This window comes from Ursus arctos, unplaced genomic scaffold (assembly GCF_023065955.2).
Source record: "Ursus arctos isolate Adak ecotype North America unplaced genomic scaffold, UrsArc2.0 scaffold_31, whole genome shotgun sequence".
Lineage (NCBI taxonomy): Eukaryota > Metazoa > Chordata > Mammalia > Carnivora > Ursidae > Ursus > Ursus arctos.
The window spans coordinates 6,324,924-6,340,021 of NW_026622997.1; the positions used below are offsets into that span (position 1 = coordinate 6,324,924).

The window sequence follows — 15,098 nt, forward strand, 5'->3', positions numbered from 1 at the left end:
TGCTGAGGGGCACCAGCATCCACACTTACTTCCGCCTTTTTTTCCCCAAGACTGGGAATGTGTTTCCTTCGCTCCTGGAAACCCCGACATTCCTTTCCCCTTCGCAAACGCACAGACTGTGTCTTTTCCAGCACTGCCCCTTTTCTCTCCTCCTTGCAGGCATCAGAGCTGCCTTTTAGGAAGAATGGCGACCCCTGTCACGGAACCCCTCCTCTCAGGCCGACCTATAAACGCAGCAGGCTGTGGACGATACAAAAGGACTGTCCACCGGAGCCCTCAGGGTGCCTGGCCCGGTACCACTATGACAGCACCCAGGTCAGGGCCTGTGGGCAGATGGGCCCTGCTCCTGGGAGCATCCCAATGTTGTGTCTCCCAACCAAAGGGCACCAGGGCCTTGAAATCTGAGAAGTGCTGAAATAGGAAGAGGCGCAGTTTCTACATGGGGCTCTGGTAGATCGGATCCGTCTTTCCTTCCTCTCCAAGAACCTCAGACCAGGTCAAGCGAGGTATCAATTCATGCCTACTGCCAGGCCCAGGAGATGGGGGCTATCCGCGGATCTTTCAGGAAGGTGGCTATAAAAAGAGGCCTGCCGGGGACAGGAGTTTGGAGAGTGGAAAAAATCTATCCAAATAAACACTTGGAATTGGGTGGCTGGTGTTCAAATCCGGAGGTCTGGGGGGTTTCTGGACCAAGGAAGAAGAGCAGACGCCTAGAAGGGTGTAAAATCCCCACCGTTACCCCTCCTCTCCAAGTTCCCCTCTCCTCGGCGCCTTCTCCTGGCCTCCTGGCTGGATTTTCTATTATAAATTAAAGTTTCTAGAGGGGCCTCTTGTGGCGCATAGGCTAGTGGTCTTCCTCGGTTTCCTCTAACAAGCCGACATTCCCTGAGCCTCAGCACTGAGCCCATCGTCCCCATCTAGAAAGGCCTCTCGGGAGCTGGAGAGTCCTCTACACACGTTAATTTTGTACCAAAACACAGGGGGAATACAGTGGTCAGTTCCAGACTGATTTGGGAAGAGGTTTTGCTCCAGCCAGGCTGGCGGAAGAAGAGAAGTGCCCCGAGGAGGAGAGGTCTTAGATGGCAGTAAACAGTGTCGGTGCGGATGCGTCTGTCCGGTCGGTAACTGGTTTAGTCTAAGCCATTTCATGTAAAACCCACGAAGCAGAGGAAGTATGCTAAGAACATAAAATTTAAACCGCAATAATGAAGAGATTTCCTAGAATAAAACGCCGATTACAAAACAAAATCGGAGAAACCGAAGCTTCCCGAAGTTTACATTCCCCTGCGCTGGAGCAGGGGCGGGGCCTTGGGATTTGGAGCGGGAAAGGAACCCGCAGCCCAGACGGAGACAGTCAACCGAAGGGGGACAGAGCACCGGGGATGGACAAAGGGCGGTTGCACCCGACGCTGTGTATTTCTGGTTAAGCGAGGAACAGCCTGGGCTCATCTGTATTTATTTTAACGAACCATACCTTTCCTTCCAGTAAGAAAAAATAAATCAAGATTTTTGTTGTTTACAAGGCAATGAAAGTCAATCAGGAAGAGCTCACCACCATAAGAAAGGACTTTCGAGAGAGGGAACCGTCCTAAGCAAGGCTACGTATCAGAGACAACTTTCCTTTTAAACTGTCTTCTAAACAGAAATTCAAATATTCTTGCCAGGGATAAAGAAATTGACATGATTTGTTACCGCATGCATTCTTACCCAGGAGACGGGTATAAATCAGTAATTAAAACAAAGTTGAGAGGTTTTGTTGCAAGGCAGTGGAAGCAGCACTGAACTGGGATCCCAGGCCCCCCACTACAGGCCAGCTTTGTCACTTCCCCAGGTGTGACTTGCAGGGGGTCATCTGATCTCTCTGAGCCCCTGTTTCCTTATGGCTAAAGGGGAGATAACTGTGTTTAGACCACGTGGTGGTGACATGATGTGAGTGGAAAGCCTTGTACCTGTGAAGTCTATAAGGAACAAACAGAGGTTTTATATTTCTAGACCTAAGGGTCTGTGTTGGGAAATTTCCATAGGCAAAAATGGGGTCTGCAAGAAAGAATTTTCAAGAAGAGCCTCTTCCTGCTCAGATAACTAAGGTCATTTACCTCCATATTTTTGTGGAGTGCAGGGGTAGTATTTAGTTCCCCGGAGAGAGAAAAAGGCTTCAAGTCAGCAGAACTGCTCCTGGTTGGAGCTGTAACTCCAATACCTACTGCCTTTCCAGGACCTCTCTGGCCTCCTGTAACATTCAGCAAACTATAGGTGGTATTTCTTGCAAGTTTGGAGCGTTTAGGTAAAATGGATTCCATTGTCCCTTGGATTGGATAGGGAAGGGAGCCTCTAAAACTCTCTGATATTTTAACCTGCATGGCTTTTAGGGTTGGTGCTTTTTATTCTTCCATCTCTGGGTCCTAAAACCTTGTAGGGCCTCAACTCCAATGTACATAGAATTCTTAGGTGTGGACAATCAGAGAGGGTTCAGTGACAGTGATATTTACTTGCTCGCTGAATTTTCCCAAAATCCATTGTCCATCACCCTCTCCTACAAATGAGATGATTGCTTTCCTTTTCCTTCTGCTCCCACCTGGGCCAATTCTATTCCCACTACACACACACACACACACAGTGAAGGCTATGTCATGGGGCTCCTTTTAGTTACTCTCTTTCCTCCTCACTCCAGTTTCTATTGTATTTAATTATTTTTCAGACACTCAAAGCATTGATTTAGTGAGCCCACTACATATACGTCTATATTTAGTTACTTACATTTAAATTATCCCACGTAAAATGACAAAAGGGAGTAAGAGAAAAAAAAACTAAAATAAATGGGGACCCATCCCCAAAATATGCTCCCAAGTCACTCAGAAAGAAATTCTTAGAAGTAGTAACAACTGCAAACCTCCCTACCCTAACTCAATCAAAACATCCCATCCGGAAAAGACTGACTTGTTTCTTTTTTCTATTGGAAATGAGCGGTAAACTGAGTTCATTTTAGCCGTGTTTTCTTAGCTGACTCTCGGCTACAATCAAGCCATTTTCGGACACATTCCCATGTAGGTACCAGGGGTGCTCTGGAGGAAGCTGTCGACGCCTGTTCAGCTAATTTAGGTTTTCTTTGTCTAATTACTGTGGAGCTTAGGGAAAAGGAGCCCGGCTCAGGGCAGTAAACTGACACTCGGTCTCTGTGTGTGGTATCCAGGCAGGGTTTGATGGAAAAAGCCTGCTTCCACTCAACTTCAGGTCACTGTCTGGGGCCAGCCCCAGCCCAGCCCCCAGCTTCCCCCTTCCCACCCCTCCTTCTCCTCTGCTTCTACAGCCCCACTAGCACACTCAGCCAGGAGCAGATACTCTATTTAGTATCTCCAGGGGCACAGATAGCTAGTGCCATCCCCTCAAAACCTGCCTCAGTTCTGTTTCAAGGCTCTTTGCAGCTGGCCTTTCTCTGGATCCCAGACCCATGTCTCAGATGCTCTCATCCTAACCCTCTCCCCAGGCTCCCCAGCACAAATCCTTGCACCTTCGTGCCTTCAGAGTAGACACAGAGGTGTGCCCAGCCCAGCCTCCCATTTGGTCCTCTGGTCTGCAGCACGTCCCCTTCTGGGCCTCCTGCATCAGCCCTTGTGTGGCCCAGCCAGCTCCCAGGCCTCGGGCTCTCCTCCTCCCACTTCCAGCCCTTGTCCCTGGTCAGACTACATTTCCTTGCACGTGTAATCCAATAACTAACTGTCGGGTCTCATTGGAAGTGATTCCTCCCGAGGGCACATCCTCTCTCCCAGCCTCTCTCATACTTAGAGAGGAATTAGCCACACTGGGTGGAGTGTTCTACATAAGGCAGCTTGGAGATGGCACAGCATTTTTGGTGGACAACAGGAGACCGAGGAGGCAAACCTAGTGACAGTACACACCCCTTCAGGACCCACTGTAAATACAGCTACCTCACTTATCTCACTCAGTGTCAGCCTTCTTTCTCATTTCTCTTCCTTTCTTTTCTCCTTCCTTCCTTCCTTTCCTTTTTTTTTTTTCTTCAAAACATCAAGTGGAAAACGGAAAGGAAGTGGAAACCAACGCAAACATGCATCCTATTCGACTGTTCTTCCAGAGTCTCTAAACCTTGGCTGAATTTTCTCTATCTACACCGGTCTTCTCAAAGTTCCAAAACTGTTCATGATCGTTTCAGCAGCGGAGGGGGGGTGGTGCTCTGCAGCGCCTCGGCTTCTCGCCCTCCACTAGCAACTGTTGCGGAGCCTACAGGCCCTGTCAGAAAGAGAGAGGATTGGCACTTTACCTTTGGGCGTGTGGCACCCTGGCGTGTGGCTGAGGGCTGTAATGTCTAAATGAAGTTGACAGATGGTGTCAATGCGGGCACGGGGGGAAGGCAGCTAAGGAGGCTCCCGGCGGCGGCGGCAGCCCCAGCACCAGCGGCAGCACCGCTCGGCCCGGGATGAGCCAGCAGTAGGTGGAGGACGGAGACGCGGTGGGGGTGAGTTGAGGGGGAGGGGGAGGAGGAGGAGAGCGAGAAGGGGGAGGAGGGGGGAGACGGGAAGAATAGGTGGGTCCGCTCCGAAGGGGGTGGCTGGTCTCTGGGATGGGAGGCAGGGGTACTGTAAGAGGCGACGAGAAAGAAGATCTCATAGAGTTATATATAGGTGGTCGAGTTTTGCTGGGGATGGGCGTCGTCCTAGCAAAACGTGACTTAGTCTTCGGTCCCTCGGTTTGAAAGAGGGTGGGTAGGTGAGAGGGAAAGTGGCCGGGAGAGGAATTAAAAGGCCGAGGAGAACCCTGGAGAGAGAAGAGCGAGATAAGAGACGGAGCCTGCCGCCAGGTTGGGAGGGGGGAGGAGTGAGCGCTGAGGCCGAACGCGCCCTCCCCAAGGCGGCGCGGAGCGTGGAGGGGGCAGGGCGGGGTGGGGTGGAGGGAGCGAGGGAGGGAGCGAGGGAGGGAGGGAGGGCGGCCGGGGGGAGGGCGCGGGAGGGAGGAAGTCTGAGAGACAGAGCGAGAAGCGCTCCTGAAGGGAGACGTCGGACTCGTCCCCGGGGTTCCTGCCGTGGTCCCAGCTCGTGGGCGCAGCCGCCCGGCGCCCGGCCACTTTGGTTCCACGGCCCGTAGGCCGTTGCGCAAGACAGGGGCCCGAGGCTCAGGGGAGGGATGCGCCGGGCGTTGCCTCCGGCCCGCCGCCGCCGCCGCCGCCAGAAGCCCCAGCGGAGCTGAGGGAGGCGACGCCGAAGCGCTGGCTCGGAGTGGCCACCGCTGCAGCCCGGGCGGCGGACTAGGGCGCTTGCCGGGCTTCTGGGCCGACCCCGTTCCGGCGCCTCCGCTCCCGGCCCCGGGCCCGCCCCCGCGGCCCGGCCTCGCTCCCGGGTCCCAGATGACCACCGAGGGCGGGCCGCCGCCGCCCCCGCCGCGCCCGCCTCCGGCCCCGCTCCGCCGCGCGTGCAGCCCGGCCCCCGGCGCACTCCAGGCCGCCTTAATGAGCCCGCCGCCCGCCGCCGCCGCCCTGGAGACCACCTCGTCGTCGTCGTCGTCGTCCTCCGCCTCCTGTGCCTCCTCCTCCTCCTCCTCGAACTCGGCCAGTGCCTCCTCGGCCGCCTGCAAGAGCGCGGGCGGCGGCGGCAGCGCGGGCGCCGGGAGCGGGGGCGCCAAGAAGGCGAGCTCGGGGCTGCGGCGGCCAGAGAAGCCTCCCTACTCGTACATCGCGCTCATCGTCATGGCCATACAGAGTTCGCCCAGCAAGCGCCTGACGCTCAGCGAGATCTACCAGTTCCTGCAGGCGCGCTTCCCCTTCTTCCGCGGCGCCTACCAGGGCTGGAAGAACTCGGTGCGCCACAACCTCTCGCTCAACGAGTGTTTCATCAAGCTGCCCAAGGGCCTCGGGCGACCCGGCAAGGGTCACTACTGGACCATCGACCCGGCCAGTGAGTTCATGTTCGAGGAGGGCTCGTTCCGCCGCCGGCCCCGCGGCTTCAGGCGGAAATGCCAAGCGCTCAAGCCCATGTACCACCGCGTAGTGAGCGGCTTGGGCTTCGGGGCCTCGCTGCTGCCACAGGGCTTCGACTTCCAGGCCCCCCCCTCGGCGCCGCTCGGTTGCCACGGGCAGGGCGGCTACGGCGGCCTCGACATGATGCCCGCGGGCTACGACGCCAGCACAGGCGCCCCGGGCCACGCGCACCCGCACCACCACCATCACCATCACGTCCCGCACATGTCGCCCAACCCGGGCTCCACCTACATGGCCAGTTGCCCCGTCCCCGCCGGGCCTGGGGGTGTCGGCGCGGCTGGGGGCGGCGGCGGAGGGGACTACGGCCCGGACAGCAGCAGCAGCCCAGTGCCCTCGTCCCCAGCCATGGCGAGCGCCATCGAGTGCCACTCTCCCTACACGAGCCCCGCGGCGCACTGGAGCTCGCCCGGCGCCTCGCCTTACCTCAAGCAGCCGCCCTCCCTGACGCCAAGCAGCAACCCCGCGGCCTCGGCAGGCCTGCATTCGAGCATGTCCTCCTACTCGCTGGAGCAGAGCTACCTGCACCAGAACGCCCGCGAGGACCTCTCAGGTAACGAACGCAGTGGGCGCCTCTAAGGCTTCCAGGCTCCACGGCTACTGCAACTTCCACAGGGTCGCCGCAGCCTGGGAGTCTGAGGGCGCTGGGAGGAATGGGTGGTTGGGGAAGTGGGAACCTTATTCATGGAGGGGAGAGGATTGAGGTCATACTGCCCTCTCTCATACCCTTGGCCAAGAGCTGGGCCTCCAGGATTTGCACTGCCAGGAGGATGGTGCAAAGTCGCCTGCCTTGCTAGGGTGCCAGGGTGTCCCTATGGACTGCAGGTCCCAAGTCTCAGGCCCCACTTAGCTTAGAGAGAAGGCATGTGGTCTTTGGGGAGCCTGGCCAAGGAGCTGTGTCTACTTCCCTTTGTGTGTGTATGTGTGTGTGCGCGCACATGTGTTTGGTTTGTTTGCTGTTGCTTTCCTCCCAAAGTAAACGTCAGAAAGGGAGATGTTCTGTATGCTGAGGGTGTGGGTGGGGAGGGGTTGCAACTGGGCAAGAGCTGAGAGGAGGGGAAATGAGGGAGGGGCAGAGAAGAAAGCAGAGGGGGGACCCAGGATCTTTCACAGGAGGGAGGTGTTACTAGTGGAGAGGGGCACCAGCCTTTTCAGGAGTCCCTTGCTTCCCAACACAGTGGACCTACATTGATGACATGAATGTGTCCTAGGCCAGGAGGATCTGAGGCCCACGTTATGACTCTCCTGAGAAATACTCGCCTCTTGGACTTCACTTGTGTTGCTGGTGTAAATTTTGTTGGTTGAAGATTATGAAAATTTATTGACTTGCCAAAGGCGATGAAAGGTGGGAGGGGACAGATGGGGTGGAGGAGGGAATTTGAATATTTAACCAGGTTTATCGGACAGTGGAGATAAATTCTTTCATATTAACCTTTCTGAAGCACCCACAGGCTGCAGACTAAAATCAGGCTAATCCGTCTATCAAATGCCGTTCTAGCTCACTCTTACCTCTCACCCCAATTAGAAAAAGGCTCAGAAGATGATGCACACGTTATATGTTCGTGAATCAGTGTGAGACAAGAGCTGCAGGGGAGACGGGAAGCCCAGAAATGGGCAAAAGATGTTGCTTCCCTGGATGGTGAAATTTCCCAAATAGGCCTTTTAAATGCGGGTCTCAGAGGTTAACTAAACAAAGACAGTCTCGGCAGGACCACACCGGAGAGGATTTTAGCCTGACTTAACCCACTGAGAGCAGAGTCTTGTTCAATTTTTATGGGAATTTCAACAAGTAACCAATACAGACGACCTTTCCCTCTCATTTTTTTTAATCCCCTGGGACTGGCTGTCAATCACCGCTCACCCCGGGCGGCGCCCACTCCCCCGTTCTCCTGCCCACTGCTCCTCTCCCCGCCCTGCCCGCTGCCTTCCCAGTGTTCTCCATTCCCCCTCTCCAAGCAGGCCCTACTCAGTTTGAACCCAGACTTCGAGGTTTTGCAGCTGCTCTGAAACAGTACCCGAAAAGTTAAAAACAAAAGAACTTGCAAGAAGGAGACTTACGATTGTTCTTTGAGGCCGCCCTCGCCCCATCCAACACACCCCAGCTCGCGCACAAGTCCCAGAAATTCGCGGATCCAGAAGCACAACACTTGGAGAACAAAAACGGTGGAGCGGGAGCAGGCCGGCCTCCCGCAGCGGCCTTCCCCGGGGAGTTACTTTTGCGCAGAGCCTGGGTATGCTGGGGAGGCCATGACTGGGGCCGAGGCCCGACCAGGACGCCCTGCCCCTTCTTCCCTCGTCCTCTGCCTCCCGTTCCTCTCTTCCGCACGTCCTAGTTGGCAGCCCCCAGGCGGATGAGAGGTGGGGGCTCAGCAGGAGCAGGCTGGGTGCGCGGGCGCGCGGCGGGGCCTGTTTAGGAGTGCGCGGCTCGTGGACGGCGGCCCGCCGAGAGACTATGGCCCAGCTAGGAGCTAGAAGGCCGAGCAGGCCGAGGCTGTGGTCCAAGAAGGTTCCCCGCAGCATACACGCGTGCACACATACAGCACACCCACGCGGGCTGCGCGGTCTCACTTGGGATGGGGCGACCAAGGCCCGCGTGCTCAGGGAGGCCCCGCACCCCTCGTTTAGTACAGCGAGTCTTTCAAGAAGGAGCTGGGGCTTTTCTCTCTCTCTGGTCACATCAAAGAGCTGATGGCGGCCTTCGGTCGGTCGTAACGTATGAGCTCTAGCTCTGGGTCCTGCCGGGGCCCGCTATTTTGAGCTCTTAGAACTGGCACACAGGCGCGCTGTAACGTGATGGGTGAAGGCACCTGTGTGCAGAGCGACATGCTCACACCTGGGGCGTGTGGACCTGTTGCTGCCCTCGGAGAGCAATGCAGCGCGCCTTTGGCGACAATAGGTGCTACCGGGCAACAAACGTGGCCCAAGTCAGCGACCGCTCAAGTCAGCCTGGTCTCGCCGTAAGCCCTGGGATGCTGCCAGGCCAAGGCGGTGAGAGCAGTGCGCGAGCGCCGCGGGCGGGCGAGTACGGTTTTCACGCACTCAAAAATCGAATCCGGCCCGTCTCCCAACGTGCAATTTATGGTCCCACAAGCAGCGGGTACCTAGAAAAGACGCAGGCGAAGAGGCCTCACCAAGCCCGGCGCGGAAAGAGACTCCATCCGGGAGAAGTCCGGACCCCGCGCGCTCGGGACACCGCCGGCCAGTTGCGCCCCGGGGCCGGGAGGCGCCGAGAAAGCAAAAGCAAAAGTCGGCAGCGGGTTGGCGCCCAGCGGCCCGGCTCTGAGCCTCGGCAGAGGAGCGGCCCCGGAGGAGTGGAGTGAGAGCCTTCTCTGTCCTCTGCCATCCCGGAGCTCTCTAAGGGGCTCCCCGCGCTGCCTGACACCTCGATGTGCGAAGGGTCCGCAGCTGAGCGCCTATCGAAGAGCATTAATTGCTCCCTGGAGTCCCGGCTTCTCCAAAGGAAGCCTGAGACTTTCGGAACTTAAGACGACCGGCACATTCTTTCCAGTCCCTTTGTCTTGCAAAGAGATTGTTTCCTGTCACCTCTTTTGGGCACAGTGAATATCCCTGCTGTGGTCTGCTACTCGGACAGGGCCTAGAGAAATAGGCAGGAGGCTCGAAACTAGAAGTGAGGGCGACAGTGGTGTTTCTGGGGCAGGGGGCTTGGCCTCTGCAGCAGGGGCTCTGGCAGCAAGGGCCTGGAGCCCTGGGATTGGGGCGCCCGGCAGAGAGCGTGGGTTAAATGGTGCCCGCGCGGATGCTTGCTCCGCGGTTAGAGCGTTCCTGACGCTCCAGGAATAATAGGGGAATTCAGGCACACTGGAACCCGGTTTAGAGGAGGACCGTGCTCTGTGTGTAGGGGCACATCAAAACAAAACACAGGGATGGCAGAGACCTCCTACGACCCAGTTTGAAACTTTGAGAAATTTCTGGAGGTGGGTTTGCTCTACCAGTTTTATAACAATAGGCAAAAAGACACATCAACCCCTTTCTTACCCTGAGTCAAAATAAGGCATGAGTTAAATTAAAATTTAAAAAATGATATGTCGCATCGTCAGCTGGATGGCTGTTTCTGAAGAGTTTTCCTTTTCTTTCTTCTTTCAGTGGGACTGCCTCGATACCAGCATCACTCTACCCCAGTGTGTGACAGGAAAGATTTTGTCCTCAACTTTAATGGCATTTCTTCTTTCCATCCCTCTGCAAGCGGACCATATTATCACCATCACCACCACCAGAGTGTGTGCCAGGATATTAAGCCCTGCGTCATGTGAATGGAGGGAGGGAGGCCACGCCAAGGCCACTCTCTGCTCTCTCTTCTGCAGGGCAGAATGAACGGAGGTGGACTCCCCAGTATGCACGGGGCTAGCAGTAAGTAGCACTCCAGTCACTTAGCCAGAATCCCCAGGCCAGCGCTGTTCACTGATACTCGGCTACCATTGGTAGAAGGACACCCCCTGGCAAAGTAATGGCCCTAATACGAATATGTGCGGGCTCCCCATGAGGGAGAGAGCCAACTGAGAACTCAGCTTTTTAGCGGAGATGGTAAAAAGTTACCACATGAAACACATAAACATGTAACTCTGGGATCTTCATTACCTTCAGTCATCAGGGTCTGAAAAACGCAAGTTGTGTGTGTGTGTTTTTCTTCGTCTATGAAAATTTTTGTGCTTTTCAAAAAGGCAGTGCTAAGCACAAGACTTCAAGAAAGCCTCATCTTGTTGCCTAGCCAAGTAAGAGAGTTCTGTTTTGCCAAACACTAAGTTTGGATACAGGTGCCAAAGAACATTATTAAGAAAGTATTTAGAAACAATGTGTCTAGTTTAAGAAAGTGGTTTTCAGTATTGTGACAATACAACGTTTTTTTACAAGGTTGTTTTCTACCACCATATTTTAAAGATATTTTTATGATTTTCGTGTATACTCACACTTTGCTTGTATTTTAAAAGGAGGATATATTTGCACTTATGTATACTTTTACAGTTTGCCAAACTATTTTGATGTAAAATTTTTTCAATAAAATATATATAACAAATAGCTGTTTTAGGGATCTATTTCCTCCACGGGCATCCTGGGATCACCAGGCTCTCTTCTCCACCAGCCAGCAATGCAACTCTACACTGTTGAGTTGTTTTTTTTTTTTTTTTCCCCAAGTTGTATAATTGACATGGTGTGGGGTCTGTGCCTTGAGTAACACAGGCCAGGTTCTGATTGTGGGTCTTCTCAGGAGAGAAAGAGAAGAAGGAACTTTTTCTGTTCTTTCTTTCCTTCACCCTAGCTCCTTCTGGCTAAACAAAAACCAGAAGGTGAAAGGAACTTAAAAGAAAACCAGGCAAGATAATGAAGGCAAGAGTCTGATTTGAGGAAACCAAGTTTTGTGCCCCTTTTGTTCTCTTTCCTGTGGCCAGGGAGAGTTTTGCTTTTTGCTCCTTCCCCTTCCCCACTGGCAGGGAGTGACGGGCAGAGTGGAAAGTCACCACCTAGGGCTGGGCTGAGTGGTGGTCAAGGGGTAGGTGTTCAGAGAACAGGACCAGCTTCCCCTTTGCAAGTCACAGTTTTGTATGAGTGGTGATCACATTTTGTTAGTGGGTGGTGGTCCGATCCTAAAGAGTCCAGAGAGGGGTGGCTATGGAGCGGTAGCGGGCAGTCTGTGACCATGCAGATCTTTTAATTTCCTTGGAGAGTAACAGAAGCAGGTACTCGTCCTCAACTGGTGTTCTGTGGCTGCTGTCTGTCCCCACCCCCAATTCAGAGCCTGGTCAACCCTGCTTAGCAGGAGCATTCTGAACCGCCACCCACCTCTGCCCATCCTCCCTTGTCCCCCTTGCTCCCTCTTTCCTTTTAACAAGGAATCGCCTTCAGGGATTCCCTCAGAGCCCCTTTTCCTTGCTTGATATCCCAAGCTTCCCCGATCTCAGTGCTACAGGCCCGGCTGGTAAAGCTCTGGGCTCAAAAGAGAGAAAATAAGCCAACCAAGCAGCAGGACACCTTTTTTTTTCTGTTTTTCTTTTCTTTCCTTTTTTTCTTTCCTCCTCCTCTTCCTCCTCCTCCTCCTCCTCCTCCTCCTCCTTCTTCTTCTTCTTCTTTTTTTTTTTTTTACCAGCCCTCCTCCAAACAGTCCTTCAAAATCATGGGCAGCCTTGGCAACAGTCAATCTAAGGAGGAACAAGAAGGTTCTCAACCCATGATCAAGCTGCGGGTTTTCTTTCCCAACTGAGGGGTGGTATTTTGTTTTCTGGTTTTGCTTTTGCTTTTGCAAACTCACCTTTGTTTCTCATTCCCTAAAAGGTCTTTCACCCCCCCCCCCGTATCAGTTGCCAGGCCCTTAATACCACTCAGTAGATATCTCACACAGAAGGTTTTTGTATTCCAAGAGAAAATTTAAGTCCAAAGACGGTCTCATTAGTAAAACATCTTGTTTTCAAAAGTCTTAACCATCTTCCTAATCCTTAGGTTTCCTTTCTATATTTTCCAAAATTAAGCAGTGATTTAAACATGTTTTTTATGTCTCCATTATCATATTTGCAGTTAAATAGGGCTTTTTCCCCCTTTTATACTGAGCTACACAAGGGCCTGCTATAAATTATGAAGTCAGTTTCGGAGTTTGCTCCGACCACAGTGCTGTGTTTACATTCCTTCCGAGGCAGCCGGCATGGTCGTAATTTATATCCTAAACACTTGAACGTAACTTGTTTATACAGAGAATGACAGGACCTCAAAGACAAAAAACGCTGAGTCTCTCCGGGTGAACGCTTTGGAAAGGCTAGCACGCCCCCTAGTGGCGCAAGGAGACGCAGGCACGCAGTAATTCACGGTGGTTTCAAGCTGTGTAGGAGCTTGACCCATTTTATGGAGCTTTTTCATATCCCTATAATGTGGGGATGTTGATCCTATTTACAGTAGGTCATGACTATCACGGGTTCAACCCGCACTTTCTGATTTTGGCTCATTTCACATCTTTCTTTCTTTCTTTTATTTTTTTTTAAGATTTTATTTATTTCACAGAGATAGAGACAGCCAGCAAGAGAGGGAACACAAGCAGGGGGAGTGGGAGAGGTAGAAGCAGGCTCACAGCGGAGGAGCCTGATGTGGGGCTCAATCCCATAACGCCGGGATCACGCCCTGAGCCGAAGGCAGACGCTTAATGACTGCGCCACCCAGGCGCCCCTCATCTTTCTTTTTTTTTTTTAAAGTAAGCTCTGTGGCCAATGTGGGGCTTGAACTCACGACCCTGAGATCAGGAGTCCCATGCTCTATGGACTCAACCAGCCAGGCTACCCCCCGTTTCACTCTTTTTAAAGCCGACATCGCATGTAAGAATTTCCAGCAACATCGCAGACACAGTACAATGGCATTCTTCACTCTGAATCAGAATCACTTGGAGGGCTTCATAAACATAGGCTGCTGGGCCCACCCCCAGGTTTTGACTCTGTTTGGAGAAGGGCTCAAACGGTTCTATTGCTAATAAATTCACAGGTGATGCTGATGATGTTGGTCCAGGGACCACACTTTGAAAACCACAGGTTGAGAAACGCAGTCTGAATTACAGATATAGGTTCAGATGGGTGGGTGTTGAGGCTAGTCCATTAATTAGTTAGGGAAAGAGCTAAAAGGGTTTTTTTTTTTTTCTTTTTCTTTTTTAATAGTTTGTTCACCCAAATACCTCCGTGATTGATTACTGGGAAAATACAACACCTAATTTTGAGCCCTGCATCTGAAAATAGAACCTGCCCATTTTTATCCAAAGTGATGAGGCCTCTTGTTTTATTTCAATAAACTTTGCAAAGACAAGTCAGGTGGAATCAGTAGGGTCTACCTGCCTCCGTAGAGCAATAAGTCTAGGTACTTACACACAGCACGATATTGGAATTCTCCCCTTGGAAGGAGGTGGTGTTTGGAGCAAGCAGGAAAAGAAATCCTTTATTAGTTATAAACTCTTTTAAGGGTGGAACACAGAGAAGGTGAACAAAGGAAGCTGTGATCTCCACGTATAGAAATAGTGATTCCTAAATATAAACGAGTCAGGCAGAATCATGAGGGGTGGGCAGAAAGAAGAGAGAGACAGAGGGAGAAAGACAGAGAGATGGAGGAAGAGGGAGGAAATAGGAATGTGAGAAGGAGGGGGGAAGAGAGAGGGAGGGAAAAAGGGGGGAAGGCACGAAGGAGGGAAGGAGACAGAGACAGGAGAGAGAGAGAGATCTGGAGAGCAGGAGTCTGTGAAAAATATTTCATGAATCCCTGTCCCCAAGCTAGCAAAGCAGGCTTTGAAGCTGGCCTCCCATCCTTGGAGGCCACTGTTATCTGTCCAAGCCTGCGATGCCAAGACACTGACTGAAAAGCCCACGTACTTGTTTTACTTGGCTCCTGCCTGGATTCTGGGGAAGTAAGTGAATTCTCTAGTTGTGCACACTCAAGTTTTCTGAACTGCTACCAGAATTTCTAGAGAATTTAAGGAGAATAATCTTGAGTTACATTTTAGAAAGTGGATGTCTGATTTCTGGGAAAATTTTCAGGTGCTCAGTATAGATATGCCACTCTATGGTATGAAATGGAATTAGCACCTCCGTCCCAAAGGGAGAACTGTCTGGTGGACTCACATATACCTAATTACTGTGCATCGTGGCGATTAATTCAAAACAGGCACCAACTTATTTAGAATGGAAATATATTTTAATATATTTTATCGGAACGGAAATACATTTTACCAAACCTGCCTCTATGAAACACTATCTGAGCAAGGAAAAACACCACAGATGTAGACGTTGGGCCAGAGAAGGCCACAGCACATGGGTGTGAAGATCATTTGAGAAAAAATGAAAGTCCTGGAAGTTCTTTTGGAGTTCAGAATGCCCTGAGTCCACCGAAATCCAGCTGATACATATTCAGCTCTCCAGTTCCTGGGGGACGTGTCTGTCCCAGTGCCGATTCGTCAGTCCTCTTGACATGAATGTGTGCAGGAAAGAGAGAGGGAAGGTCTGGGGGCAGCATGGAGGCTGTGTCCCCAACAACGTTCTCTCCAGAAGGATCACATCCTATTTTTCCAGCTTGGGAGCTGCTGTCTTACAGATGGAAAGAGAGCCAGGGAGCCTCTGCCAGAGCCGGGCAGTGGCTTGGTCCC

The 15,098-nt window shown here is 52.7% G+C and overlaps 1 protein-coding gene across 1 annotated transcript; it reads left to right on the top strand.

Moving 5' to 3' along the window:
• The first annotated feature begins 4,979 nt into the window (after positions 1–4,979).
• On the top strand, positions 4,980–10,980 carry FOXF2 (forkhead box F2). The gene is made up of 2 exons (XM_026511366.4): positions 4,980–6,536; positions 10,088–10,980. The coding sequence occupies exons 1-2, from the start codon at positions 5,357–5,359 to the stop codon at positions 10,252–10,254; spliced, it is 1,347 nt and encodes a 448-aa protein (XP_026367151.1). The 5' UTR covers positions 4,980–5,356; the 3' UTR covers positions 10,255–10,980.
• The last annotated feature ends 4,118 nt before the right edge of the window (positions 10,981–15,098 follow it).